This window comes from Gopherus evgoodei, chromosome 6 (assembly GCF_007399415.2).
Source record: "Gopherus evgoodei ecotype Sinaloan lineage chromosome 6, rGopEvg1_v1.p, whole genome shotgun sequence".
In the NCBI taxonomy this organism is placed as follows: Eukaryota; Metazoa; Chordata; order Testudines; family Testudinidae; genus Gopherus; species Gopherus evgoodei.
Window position 1 is genome coordinate 32,793,946 of NC_044327.1, and position 13,306 is coordinate 32,807,251.

Below are 13,306 nucleotides of genomic sequence, written 5' to 3' on the forward strand. Positions count from 1 at the left end.
TTTATACCCTGATACAAACAATTTCATACTGCCTTTGACATAGTTAATTACTGCCCCCTGATGTGGCTAGTTATTACCCATCACCTTGTACATGCTGCTTTGATTAAAACATTTTTATTGTGTACTGTTATCCTGACTGTATCTCTTAAGAGAGGTCGGTGTGTTTTTGTTTTTTGGGGAATATTTTTGTACCATTCTTGATATTGGGATGTTTTGGTATCACTTGATATTGGATTCTGTTTGCGTGAGAACTGTGTGGTTAGCACTTCTTAGGAATGTGTATATATAATTTGTGGATTACACCAAGCTGGGAGGAATTACAAGCACTTTGGAGGACAGGATTGGAATTCAAAATGGAGAATTCGTTTGAAATCAACAAGATGAAATACAGGAAGGACACATAGGAAAGAAAAATCAAATGCCCAACTACAAAAGGGGGGGGGATAATTGATTAGGCAGTAATACTGGTGAAAAGGATCTGGATTAGAAATTAAATATGAATCAGCAATCTTATGGTATTGTAAAAATGGCTAATATAATTCTGGGTTTATTAGCAACAGTATCATATGCAAGATATGGGAGGTAATTGTCCTGCTCTGCTCAGCACTGGTGAGGCCTCAGCTGGAGTAGTGTGTCCATGTTTTATAAAAGATGTGGACAAATTTGAGAGGGTCCAGAGGAGAGCAGCAGGAGTAACAAGAGGTTTTGAAAACCTGACCCATGAGGAAAGGTTGAAAAAACTGGGCATGTTTAATCTTGAGAAATGAAGACAGGGGGGACCTGGTAAGTCTTCAAATATGTTAAGGGCTATTACAGAGGATGGTGATTAGTTGTCCTCCATGTCGGCTGAAGACAGGACAAGAAGCAGTGGATTTAATCTGGAGCAAGAGAGATTTAGGTTAAGTATTAGGAAAACTTTCTAACTATAAGGATAGTTCCAGTTAAATCTTCTGTGTTCTCTTTGTAAAGGTTTCAAAGTGTTGACTTGTTAGAGTTTAAAAACATGTATTATCCTTTTACCTCTGCTCACAAACCAAATAGTAAATAGTAAATCAACCAACAGATGTGTAGCATCAAAATAACAAAAAAAAGGGCCTGATCCATAACACAGTAAAATCAGTGGATTTTGGATCAAGCTTCCCTGTATTCACAACTCCAAGTAAAGAACATATTTTGCTTAAGGTTGAAAGAATTTTAAAGTCACTTCAGTTCTACTGAGGGATTATTGCCCATCTGTAACAAATTCAGACATCTGGAAGTGCAGCAGCTCTAAAAGCAATGGTCCACAAACTTTTTCCATAGTCTCCCTCTCCCCCCATCCATAATTGATCCTGTCCGTGCTCCCTCCTTCCCCCACCCAGGAACAGAACTGAAACTTTTCATGAGAAAATGTTGCTTCCAACAATAAATTTTGAACAGAGATTATTAATTTGAAATTTCTCATGGGAAAACAAACTGCACTGGTAGCAAAAAGTACCTCAGACTTTATTAAAACATTCAGATATAGTAATCTAAGGTATTAGTAGCAATGTAAGTAAGGCAAATGTTTAAGACATTAACATGATGGTGTTGCTTTGAGGTTTGAAGTTTCTGTGTGTTTATTGACAGAAAGTAAGAGAGATTTTTTATTATTTATTTTGGCAGCATCATTGAATAACAGAGGTTTGGTTGGCTTTGTCTTTCTTTTATGTTTAGTAAATACAGTAATGCCCAAAGAAAGCAGAGAACTTGATCTTAGTTTCACCTACTCTTTACTTTAAGTTGCATCTCTGAGAAGATGATGTCAGGCAGGGTTTTGTCTAATAGCTTAGAGTGAATAGTATTTAACTTCTGTCACAATTCTAAATGATTGTTCCCCATTCTTTTGATTTCAGACTCCTGCTTTGAACTTGCTCTGGGAGAAGTGCTGCAGTGAGAATGTGGTTGTGCGGACAGCCTGCTGCGAAGGCCTGGTGACCCTTGTTGCACAGGATTATGCAGAGTTCAGTTATGTTCTCAATACCGCTCTCAACCTGATTCCCTCTGCCAGGTAACATTCATTCATGGTATTTGGGGCTTTTTGTTTGTCAGATATCAGTAAAGTTTTAGGTCCCATCTCTTGTCCTAAACTTAAAATGTAAGCTCTCTGGGCCAGGGCTGTCTTTTCTTCTGTGTTTGTATAGTGCTGAGTACAATGGGGTCCTGGTTTGTGACTGATGTTCTAGGTGCTAGCGTAATACAAACAATAATAGTTGTGCACATGTACTTTATGCACTGCAAGTAGTTCTATGGACTTTGTTTGGGCTTCAGTGCATAAAGTTGAGCACATATTAACACTCTGCAGTTTGGAGCCTTGCTTATTGATGTAAAAAGACAGATACTGTTTTTAATCACCATCTAATTAAACATAATACACATACGTTCCCCTCCCGTTTCAGCTTTTATTAAACTGAATTTCAAATATAGAGAATCAGCATATCTTCTGGCTTTTTAATCAATAGATCAATTAAAAATAGGAAAAACAATTGCAAAGATGTGGTTTCTTGATGTGGGAACTACATACCAGGATGAGGTCAAGGTAGGTTAGAAAACAAGGAAAGGGGTATCTGACAGTTTTTTTCTTAGAGATGTCTAATGCAGCAGTTCTGCAAACAATAAAGCTCATATGTAATTTGACCCATGTAGTCCCATTTTATTTCATGTGTGAGAGTAATTTTGCATATATGAATAACCCCACTGGAATGTTTAGGATCTTTTCTGGAAATATTGATGGGGATGCAAGAGAGTTGGTTTTTGGTCCCTGTACTGCTGCAGATTCACTGTGTAACCAAGGGCAAATCAATTTACCTCACTGTTACACTTCCTCTGTAAAATGGGATTAATAAAACTTAACATCTCTCAAGGGTGTTTTGAGATAAATGTGTTGTGTGGTGCATAGATAATATACTGCTGAGCATCATAAAAAACCTATAAATAAAAACACATGAATGTAGTCAAGTACATGAGTGTAATGTTTGAAGATGTATTTTGTCAGTCTCTTTGCAAAGTTCAGTGAGATACTATTCTGTCCACTGACTTATGGCAAGTGTTTGGTTTTTAGCACTAAGCCTTTCTGCATAGAGAACACTAGTATATTTTCTTGCTCAGGCTACTAATTGATGCTACACCCGTGCTGTATTATGGGATCATGGCAGTGACCCCATAGTCAAGGTTGCCGGAACCATGCCATTCAGAACATATTTGTAACTAACCCGTTTTAACTTTCACGAAATTAGGTTTAGGCTGAAATTTCTTGTGCTTAACTTCAGCCAAAGGTGATTTTAAGTTTGTGTAAACTCAGCTGAACCATTTTTGAGTAATTCAGCTGATTTAAAAAAAATGCAGTTTTGTTTTTAAAAAATACATTTCAGTCATTCCAGGCAGATAATTCAAAATCAGCTTACTCTGAAAACTTGCTACAAGGATATCTGCTTTAGACCAGGTTTACAATATTTTGATTGGAATTCCTGGACAAAAATATTGTAAATGTGTATTACAGGAAACTGGCTAGTGTGTGCACATGTTGCCTTCTACAGGATAGAAGCAGAACAGTTCAGCTGTGTGTCATAGCTAACAAGTTGCAGGTGTGCTTTTGGAGCATGAGGATCTCAGTCCTATCCCTGCTGCTGCTATGAAGTTTTAATTAGTTGTGGTTAGCAGACTAGTGACAATGTGAAATTCCTATATGGCTGTGAGTTTGCTACAATAGCAATAATTTAATAGAATATAATTTTAATCAAATTTTGTACTTTAGAAAATGTTTGTAAACCAGGACATTCAAAGTCAAGGTTAATGTTAAAAACAAATGTGTGAGAATGTTGAGTTAAGGTATTTCAAACGACTTTAACTGTACCATCATTTTCACACCACTCTATTCACCCTGCGTGTGAAACAGATCCATGCCTGTGACTGGTATCTCAGATGGTTGATATGTTAACCACTGGTTGTGTTGGCAGTTTACCCATGAAACCCATATAATATATAAAAATCTAGTATATTTTGACATTTTTCTTCTGACTCCAAGAATTCAAACCACATCCACTATGATTTGCAAAACAGTATATGTAGCCGAACCACAACGGTATATGGGTTTAAAATGTTTTCAACCACAGGGAGTAATGACTGACTAACCTAGCCTTTTCTTCTTGGTTCATTTTAACATTGATCTGTTTTTGACCCTTGGCAAGCTGTTCCTTCATCCTGTTCTCTGCCAGATTTTTATTCAGATTTGTTGTGGGGCTTTGCAACACTGAGTGCACTGTGTCTTTAAAGGCATGTACCTACGAAATTGACTGTCAATGGCAGCCCAGCAGAAAGGTCATCAAAACTGGTGGGCTCCTTACAGTTCTGTTTAAAGCAGGTGTGTGTTAGAACAGTGGAGAAGACAACTTTCTGCCCTCAGCAACTCTCTGCATCTTCTACAGTGACTTTGGCAGAGGTTAGCATACCTGCTGGTCTTTCTGCTGTGCTACCTATTTCATATGCCATGAAGGACAGCCTGTATTCTGAGATGGGCACTCCAGAGCTCACATGGTTTGATATTTCGCGTGTGACACCTAATCATTTCACGTTCAAATTATCATCCTCACTTCTCCATAAGTTTCCTCCTCAATCAGTTTTAAAGCTCTGCTGATTTCCTCTGATCCTTTAATACTACCTCCCTTACAGAATATTCCTATGGAATTTCATCTCATGGGGTTTTTTAACAGAAATCTAAAACAGGCAATTTTTTTTTTTTTTTAAGAAAACACTCTTGAGAGACCAATGCTTTACAGAACAATCATTAGGAATTAGACTCTTTGATATTACGTAGTACTATTTAGAAAAAGATAATATTTACTTAGAGCCTGGACTTCATGGAATGTCTTGAAGTATCTTTAACTTTCCTAAGAATGTCACTCTTACAAGGAATATTTGTTATCGCAGGCTTCCATGCCTTGTTTCTCAGCATAAAGACAATGGGGCAGCTCTTTAACTCGTATAAATTGTCATAGATCCATTGATTTCAGTGGAGTTTCAATATTTTACACCATTTGTGGATCTGCCCCAATAATGGATGAAATTCGATGGCTTGTATAGAGCAGGAGGTCAGACTAGATGATCGTAATTGTCCCTTCTGGCCTTAAAGTCTATGAATCAATGCCATTATTGTTACATATTTAGGAAATAATTTTAAATAAATACTTATTTGCATTCTTTTAAATGATTTTTTCTCACATTAGGATTAATACACACAGTGAGAACAGAAGCCCCTCTTTGCATTATTTAGTGAGGAGATCTTCTGGCTTAGTTCAAAAATTACCTACTTTCCTAACACACACATCCCTCCCCTGATTCCAAGTGGTAGCTGAGACTGGATATTGTTGATATTTTGTTATAAAAAGTGAGGCCTGCTGTTTTGTTTTGCTCAGTCACTTCATAGTTATTCTTCTGAGATTGAGTGACGTGTGCTAGTAAGTTAACCGTGCCTTGAATTTTCCCTAAGGCTAAACATTCCAAAAATGTTTCCACCTCATCTCTGCCAGCTAGTATACCAACTTCCAGAAGCCTACTGCAGACATCTTTTTCTGTTGCTTGGCAACAGGAATGTGAATAAAGCTGTAACTTCTACAGTAAGGTTTTCAATGTTTTGATGCTGAGGAGTCATGACAGCCTGTAATTTTAGTGATTCCAAACATCTTAGAACTGCACCATTTACTTTAAAAAAACAAACAAACCAAAATACCTACCAGCAGGATTCTATCAATAATGAACTGCGCCAATGTTTAATAGTATCTTTTGCAGGAGTGCAGAAGACTCATCTGTGGGAAGAGATGGACTACTCACTGTACTTTGCATCCTGGAGATCAGTGTAAATTCTTGGGTGAGGAATCCACTCTGGAGATTCTGAAATCTTTAGATCCTCATGCCAGTGACTCCCACCAATTTTTATGTAAACTTATGCTGAGCATTCATTTTGAAAAGGCTATTAGTGTTGATGGAAAATAATAAAAGTGTAGCAATCAAGTGATTTTGTGTGTTTCTGATTTCTTCTTAGGAATGACATGGATTTAGGATTATTGCACTGTAGAGATGATGATAGTTTATCCTTAATATAACACCTTTTATGGATGAATCTGAAATCCTTTGTATGTATTAATCAAGCCCCATAAATTCCCTGTAAGATAAGTTGTATTATCTCATCAGTGGAGGCTGATTGTGTTTGAGGCCTTGCCAACCTGAGAAAGATGTACCGATTTAGTTAAATAGATAGCTATATAAGTTCAGCTTCCTTGTGTAGACAAGTCCTGTGGGTGTCAATGAAACTGATGTGCAAAGGTCCATTAAGAGCCAATTTACAATAGCAAGTGTAGAGCATAAGGTATCTTGTACAAATCACTTAATGTTACTGTACCTCAGTTTCCACATCTGTAAAGTAAGAATAGTAGTGTTTACTTGCCTTCTTCAAGGCACCTTTTGAGATCTATGCATGAGCATTGTATAAATGTGATGAGAATCAAATTAGCTAAATATGCCTGATGGTTAGGTGTTTCTACTGTTCCTGTTTCACAGATGGGGAAACTGAGATACAGATTAAGTGACTTGCTTAGATATACTGTTCCCAGTAAAATAAAAGGAGAAAGACTGTCATAAAATGTGTGGCTGTGAGTTTTCTTCTCCTGCCCACCCCATTTATTGTTTAAAGGAATTTCTCCCCATGTCTTAACATCATTTTATTCCTTTTCTCTTTCTGTTAGGTTTTTAATTCATGTGATAAGTTGCTATCCTTTCTCTTTCTGCCAGTGGATATTTGCTCATTTTGTAATAACTGAAATAAGGTTGGGGCAAAACCCAGTGTGAAGCTTTTAAGATATATTTGGAACACCCTGAAGCGTTGCTTATTCATTTTTAAAAATAATGGCTTATTTTTTCTCTTCTGCTTTATTTTAACCAAGGACTTAAAATTCATTCTATTTACCTGAGATGTTCCTAGTATGTTCTGTTTAATTTTTTGTAATTAATATTTTGTTCCAGAGCTTTCAAAACCAGAACACTCAGGATTGTCCCTCTACAGAAGTCAGCCAATGGACTATTGAAATCATGGTCTAGCAAAAATTTCTGATTGCCCAACCAGTATACTAGTTTTTCCTCTGTCTAGACTGCAGTAGTTTCTGTTAGAGCCTCTCAAGAGGCTTTTTAAGGCCTGGTCCACACTACAGCATTAAATCGATTTAAACAGCGTTAAATCGATTTAACACTGTACCAGTCCAAACTACAAGGCACTTTAAATCGATTTTAAGGGCTCTTAAAATCGATTTCTGTACTCCTCCCCAACGAGAGGAGTAACCCTAAAATCGATATTACTATATCGATTTAGGATTAGTGTGGACGGAAATCGAAGTTATTGGTCTCATTCTTTTACTGAGCTACCCAGAGTGCATCGCTCCGGAAATCGATGGTAGCCTAAGACCATGGACGCACACCACCGAATTAATGTGCCCTAGTGTGGACGCGTAAAATTGATTTTATAAAACCGGTTTTAATAATTTCGATTTTATCCTGTAGTGTAGACGTGGTCTTAGATTATAGGGAATCCTATAAAACTTTCAGAAATCCTATTGCTGCTCAGTAGGTTTTCATGAATAGTAAATGAGGTAAGGTGGGAAGAAGGAGATAAAGCAATTTCATGGAAGGGCCTCTTACTGCTCCAGTCAAAAGTCAGAAGAGCAAACCCATTGTCCTGAGAGTCTCTTAGGAGTTAATTTTCAATGTGGGGGATTTAGATGCATGACACTTGATAATCAGAGTTACATGGTAAAATCTGTGCATACTGTGCTGAATATTTACCTTTTTTATTCTTGCACTCAGGAACCTATGTTGGTTTTAAAATGATAAAAATACTGCATTAGAGTGAATTATTAACATTTAGAAGGGTTTTCATCTTCAAAGTGCTTCACAGGCATGGATTGGTCTGTTAATTCTTGATTATAGGCAAGTAATGTGACAGTCATGTAACAGTAATATCTCTATATTGCACATAAGTTAAGTGACTTGCCTTAGAGGCAGTAACTTTCAGCTTAGGGAGTAGAACTCAGGAGATCTGAGATCTCAGTTTTGTGCTTGGATAACTGGATCATACTTCTCATGGAAGGGTCAGTCAATCCACTGTCCTTTAGATGATGATAATGTCATATATTCATTGTGTTTCAACAGGAATGTACATGGTTTGGTAAAAATTATTGGGAAATTACTACAGATGCAGGCCATTACGGTGGGAAAGAGTGGAGATGAAGCTGTTTGGGATTTGTATGCAATCAGGTGAGCTTCATGTGTGCGTAGTGTGTATGTTTTTAATAATCACTATTTTTAAATGACAAAAGCTTGCACATATAACTGTTTACTAACACTCTGGTACAAAAACAGCCATTCTGCCACTGGAGCCAAAGGAGACTTTACATTAGCTAATGAGTAGTAATCATCCTAAAAGCAAAAGTTTCAACCCTTGGTCAAAATGTTTAAATAACATTAGCTGCTTCCTTTAAATAGAGAAAGCAGAGTAGAAGACTTGACTGATCTTAATGGAAGAAGTGCATAGTAATCCCTGAAAGAATAGGAGGTACTTAAAAGAGAAGACATTGGATGCCTGGGAGGGAAACAGAGAGAGAAACTCATTTTATACTCATTAGTCCACAAAAGATATAGAGCTAGCATCTGTGTGCTGTAGTGCTGCCAAAACTGGGATCTGTAGAGCCCCTGGAATATGGTCCCACAATAATAATAGTTGCCTGCAGTTACTAGAGCCTTTACCAAGACTCCGCTTTTCTGATAAATACAGAAATTACCAGGGAGTCTAGGTTGGCAGAATGTAACCATCTGAAGTGGTGATGAATCAGGATCCCAGTGATAATGCCCAGGTAACATAGATATGGGGTACAGAAGAGCCTTATAACATTTTAAATGTTAGTCATCAGATGACACTGATTCACTGAGACCACGTAGATTTTCATGCCTGGACTATAGTTTCCCTGTGTGTGAGAGTGAAAATAATTTTGAGGGTCCTTCTTACTGCAAGAAAGGTGTTTACCCCATCTATCCACTTGTACCACTGGAAGTTGGATTAGAAAAAAATGATCAGTACTGCTAAGAAGGAAGTGATACTGGGTGAAGCAACCAGATGAAGTGTTGGAATTGATATCTTCCCCTCTGTTACCTGCCTCTTATTACTCATATTTGCAGTCTAGGGGACCTGTTGGTTCATTAGCTCTTCCAGATGGTCTAGATAGCAGCAATGCTAGAGTGATTTTTGTTGTTGTTCTGCACTTCAGTATAGCCTGAATATTGAAATGTTATCACAGTCATAATACAGTTTCACTTGCTGGTTGGCCTATTGCATCATGTTTTGTCTAGGTCTGATGGCAGAGGCTAAAAGCTGCATGTGACAGGTTCCCCACAGGATTCCACTTGGAACTGGAGTACCACTGAGCCTGCCTGACCCACCAGCCTGGGCTCCCTTTCCCATGGTGATAAGGTGCTGTGATAATTTGCCAAGCTCTCCAAGCTTGCTCTTTCACCAGCATACACATAGATAGGGACACACCCAGCTACAGCTTTACCCAGATGCTGAGATCAACTCTGCATGGGAAGGCTCAGCTAAGGCATCTCCTAGTTGCTAAGGCATGCACCCCACTCTGGAACCCAGAATTATACCATCTTGCATTGCACAAGAAGCTGTATAGCGTAAGCTCAAAATACGCCCCCTCCCCCAATGTGGAGAAAGATATGCAACAGCTTTCTACCCGAAGTTATAATTTCCACACATTGATTTTTAGACAAACCAAAGGCAAATTTATTAACTACAAAAGGATAGATTTAAAGTGATTATAAGTGATAGCAAACAGATCAAAGCAGATTCTCTTAGTAAGTAAATAAAACCGCAAACTGAGCTTAATACACTAGATAGGTAGGATATGAATTAGCAAATTCTCACCCTGAGTGATAAACTGGCTGGCAGATTCTTCAGGCATAAGCTGCCTTGGCTCTGCAGCTTGGGTTTCCCAGGTTTTCATACACAGGCTAGGAGTCCCTCTAGCCTAAGACCATCACTTCCCACAATTCAGTCCTTGGCCCACAGGTGTTTCCAGGTGTGTTGTTTTAGAGTGAGGTACCATCATGATGTCATTTTCCCCCTTTTATTTCTTTTTTCCACTTGTTGGAAAGCTCTTTTGCTGTGACCTGGGTCAAACAGTTCCCATTGTGTAGTGCTATCTTTGAGAGGTTTCTACACATTTGCTGGGGTAATCCTTCTTGTTGTGTGCGTTTCCTCAATAAGCCATTAACATTGTTTGACATTTTTACTGTTGTACCTGAAAGGCTGCTTGTGGGTGTTTTCAGCCTCACAACATGTTTCAGCAACAGATACATAGCCAAAGGTCATAACTTCACATACGATGATAGCACATAAATTCCAATGAGATATTACTGACTAGCAGATCAAGACATTTAGAGGCATACTTTGTACAAAACATATCCTAGTTACATGACAGTTGTGAATATTGGGGTCCAAGGGTGTCACACTGCAGTTGATATATTGCATACCATCTCATCTCCTTAGTAGGGCATATAAACAAGTGTATTATTGCAGTGCTTAGCAGTCTTCAGTGGCTCCTAATCTAATTCTGGAACTGCTTAAAGGTCTTGGTGATTATATTTTAAAACCTTGAATAAGCTAGAATTGGAATATCTCTCAGCCCATCTGTCTCTGTGACGTGTCTCAGCTTCACCATCTCTGTTGATTGTAGTTGTTGTGACTAATCTTCTTAGGGGAAACTCCAATTAACTTGGGACTGGGCATGTTTGATGGAAGCTCCTAGGTCATGGAGTCACTTACACTGGTGATCTGTGACCAAGTCTTTCTGCTTTTAGAATACAGTCCCAAACCTTCTTTGCACAGGACTGTCCTTAGTAGTAGAACTGAAATGTGGCTGGCCAGGCATTGAGCTCTTGGAAATCTGTCACCAAACTGATCCCACCTAGGACAACAGATATCAAGAATGCAGTGTGGGGAACGTCTTGATCCTAATTTGTGTGTGTGAATACATTGAAACTCTATTATGCACCTGGGTACTATAGTGAGATCCCCTTTAGTGGTGATTAGCTGAATAGAATCTAGAATGCCTTCCTCCCACTTGTGACACTAAACCACTGGACACAGCTTTGTTTTTTCTGTCAAATTATGTTTCCTTTCTATCTCCTCTTTCTAAATTGAGTGCCACATAAATATAGTTCATGTGTACCCAAAATTACTACACAGATAGTATAATATAGTATTAGCATAGGGAAATGCCTTAAGATTTCAGCTAGCTCTATAGTAACACTGAGTAAATGTTGACTTACTAGTGGCCACCACTATATCCCCTTTCCCAGACATGGATCTTGGTTTTGTAAAATTCCGTAATACTGTGGAAACTCCTTTTTATGACAGAGAAAGCAAGCTGTTGACATAGTAGTTTTCATCAGGAGAGAATTAATTTGCAGCTTAGTGGTAGTTAGGATTTTTGTGTGCAGATGGAGAACACTTAATTCCCAGTTTCTTTGTCCCTAGCCAGCTCTAGTAGTGTTGTCCAGCTCTGAAACCTCTTTGTCTAAAATTATGATGATGTAAATTAGTGTGGGAAGGGATGGTTAGAGCTGCTACAAGAATGTAGAGCCTCCCTCTCCTCAGGGGAGAGAAGGACTTACAAAGAATTATAGCTGCTGACAGAAGTGTGGAAGGTGGTGTTTAACAGTAATTATAAAGCTGTTTAAAGTAATTAAGAACGGAAACTAGGCATCATGACAAATCAAGCCTTGTAGATTCAGCCAGCGTCTTGCAGCAGGCTTTTGTTGCTGCTAGTTAATTTCTTGGAGAGGTAGATTCAAATGGAAAAAAATGGATCTAAATTTTGAACACGCAGGAGTTCAGGGTGTTGAGATTCTGGGTTTTGGCTTAAAGCCCTTCTGTACATTAGGAACGAACACTTTTAAAAAAAAATTCAAAGACTTGTCAGGTTATGTTTTTAGTTGCACAATTTTATCGCCTGCTATACTGTATTTCCAGCTTGTAACTACTGTGTTGCACGTGAGGTTAATGTGAAGCTGTCACAAGACTTTCTTTCCTAAAGAAAAGTGAGAGTACACCCAATAGCTCCTGAGGGGTAACCTCCTTTTAACAATACTAATGTAGTGTGCTGTCAGGTATGCAAAAATGTTCAATGTAAAAATCATTGGAGAATTGATGAAGCGCCAAATGTGAAATAGACAATTATTGTCATCTTTTCAAAATAATAGTACAAGTTAAATAAACTTTAGGGCTTAGTGATATTTTCTGTTGACTAAAACCAACTTATTATGGCCTGTCTATTTTGGTAATATCACACTATGAAGAATTCTTAGAAGGAAATTGAAGATCCTGATGTCTTGCAATTGCTTTTGGTTTTGGTTTCTTTAATGTTTGACACTCTCACCAATTATTTCTTTGTCTCCAATTTTGCCGTCTTTTGAGGAAAATTGTTAGGGAGGTTGTGGCAATGTAGCTATGGCTCTCTCAATTCTCTATAGTGTAGACTACCTCTATAAACTAATCAGCCTATTTCTTCTGTGAAGGAAAAATGAATGAGATTTTTCTATTTTTAAGTCATAGAATCCTAGATGTGTAGGGTTGGAAGGGATCTCAAGAGGTCATCTAGTCTTCTTTCTCCTCTCCCCTACCCTGCCCTGTGCTGCGGCAGGATTAGGTATGCTGGACTGTCCTTAACATCTGTATTCTGACAGATGCATATGAGGTGTTCATTTGATCTCCATGATAGTATATAAGTACATAGATTCTTATACCCTATCCTTCCCTCTGGTAGTTAGGAGTTTCTTGACCCTTTTCAGTATGGTTTTAAACATGAGTATGTAGACTTCACTAGTCTCTTTGATCAATGAAGTCCTTCTGAGGATGAGTAAAGACCAAACCAAAGATTTTTTTATTCATTTTTTTAAAAAAAGTGCTTAAAGTTCATAGTCCATATTTAAAATCCTTAAGTACGTTTTGACTTTAAAATCAGTTGGCGCTTCGGATGCTCAGCACTGTTCAACAGTTCATAAATTGGAATCGGCTTTGGCACTTGAGTTGGATGTCCTAGATGGGCATGTCTATGATCTGGGATCAGGCATTACCCACGGAGGGCCTTCAGTTCTGGAAGAGAGCCTGGTTTTGATGACTTTCACATCATATTGCAAAACCTATGTGTTAACTCAGGCCTGAATGGATGAGTTTTAGTGGCTG

General features: G+C 38.2%; 1 protein-coding gene across 8 annotated transcripts in view; it reads left to right on the forward strand.

The window, feature by feature from the left end:
* Positions 1-13,306, forward strand: part of FOCAD (focadhesin) — a 221,207-nt gene that overhangs the window by 22,078 nt on the left and 185,823 nt on the right. For 7 of the 8 annotated variants that reach the window (XM_030567748.1, XM_030567746.1, XM_030567745.1 and 4 more), the window contains 2 exons: positions 1,875-2,029; positions 8,212-8,316. In XM_030567748.1, coding sequence (XP_030423608.1) covers positions 1,875-2,029; positions 8,212-8,316 — 260 coding nt within the window. The remainder of the gene's footprint in view (positions 1-1,874; positions 2,030-8,211; positions 8,317-13,306) is intronic. The other variant, XM_030567747.1, reaches the window with a different exon arrangement.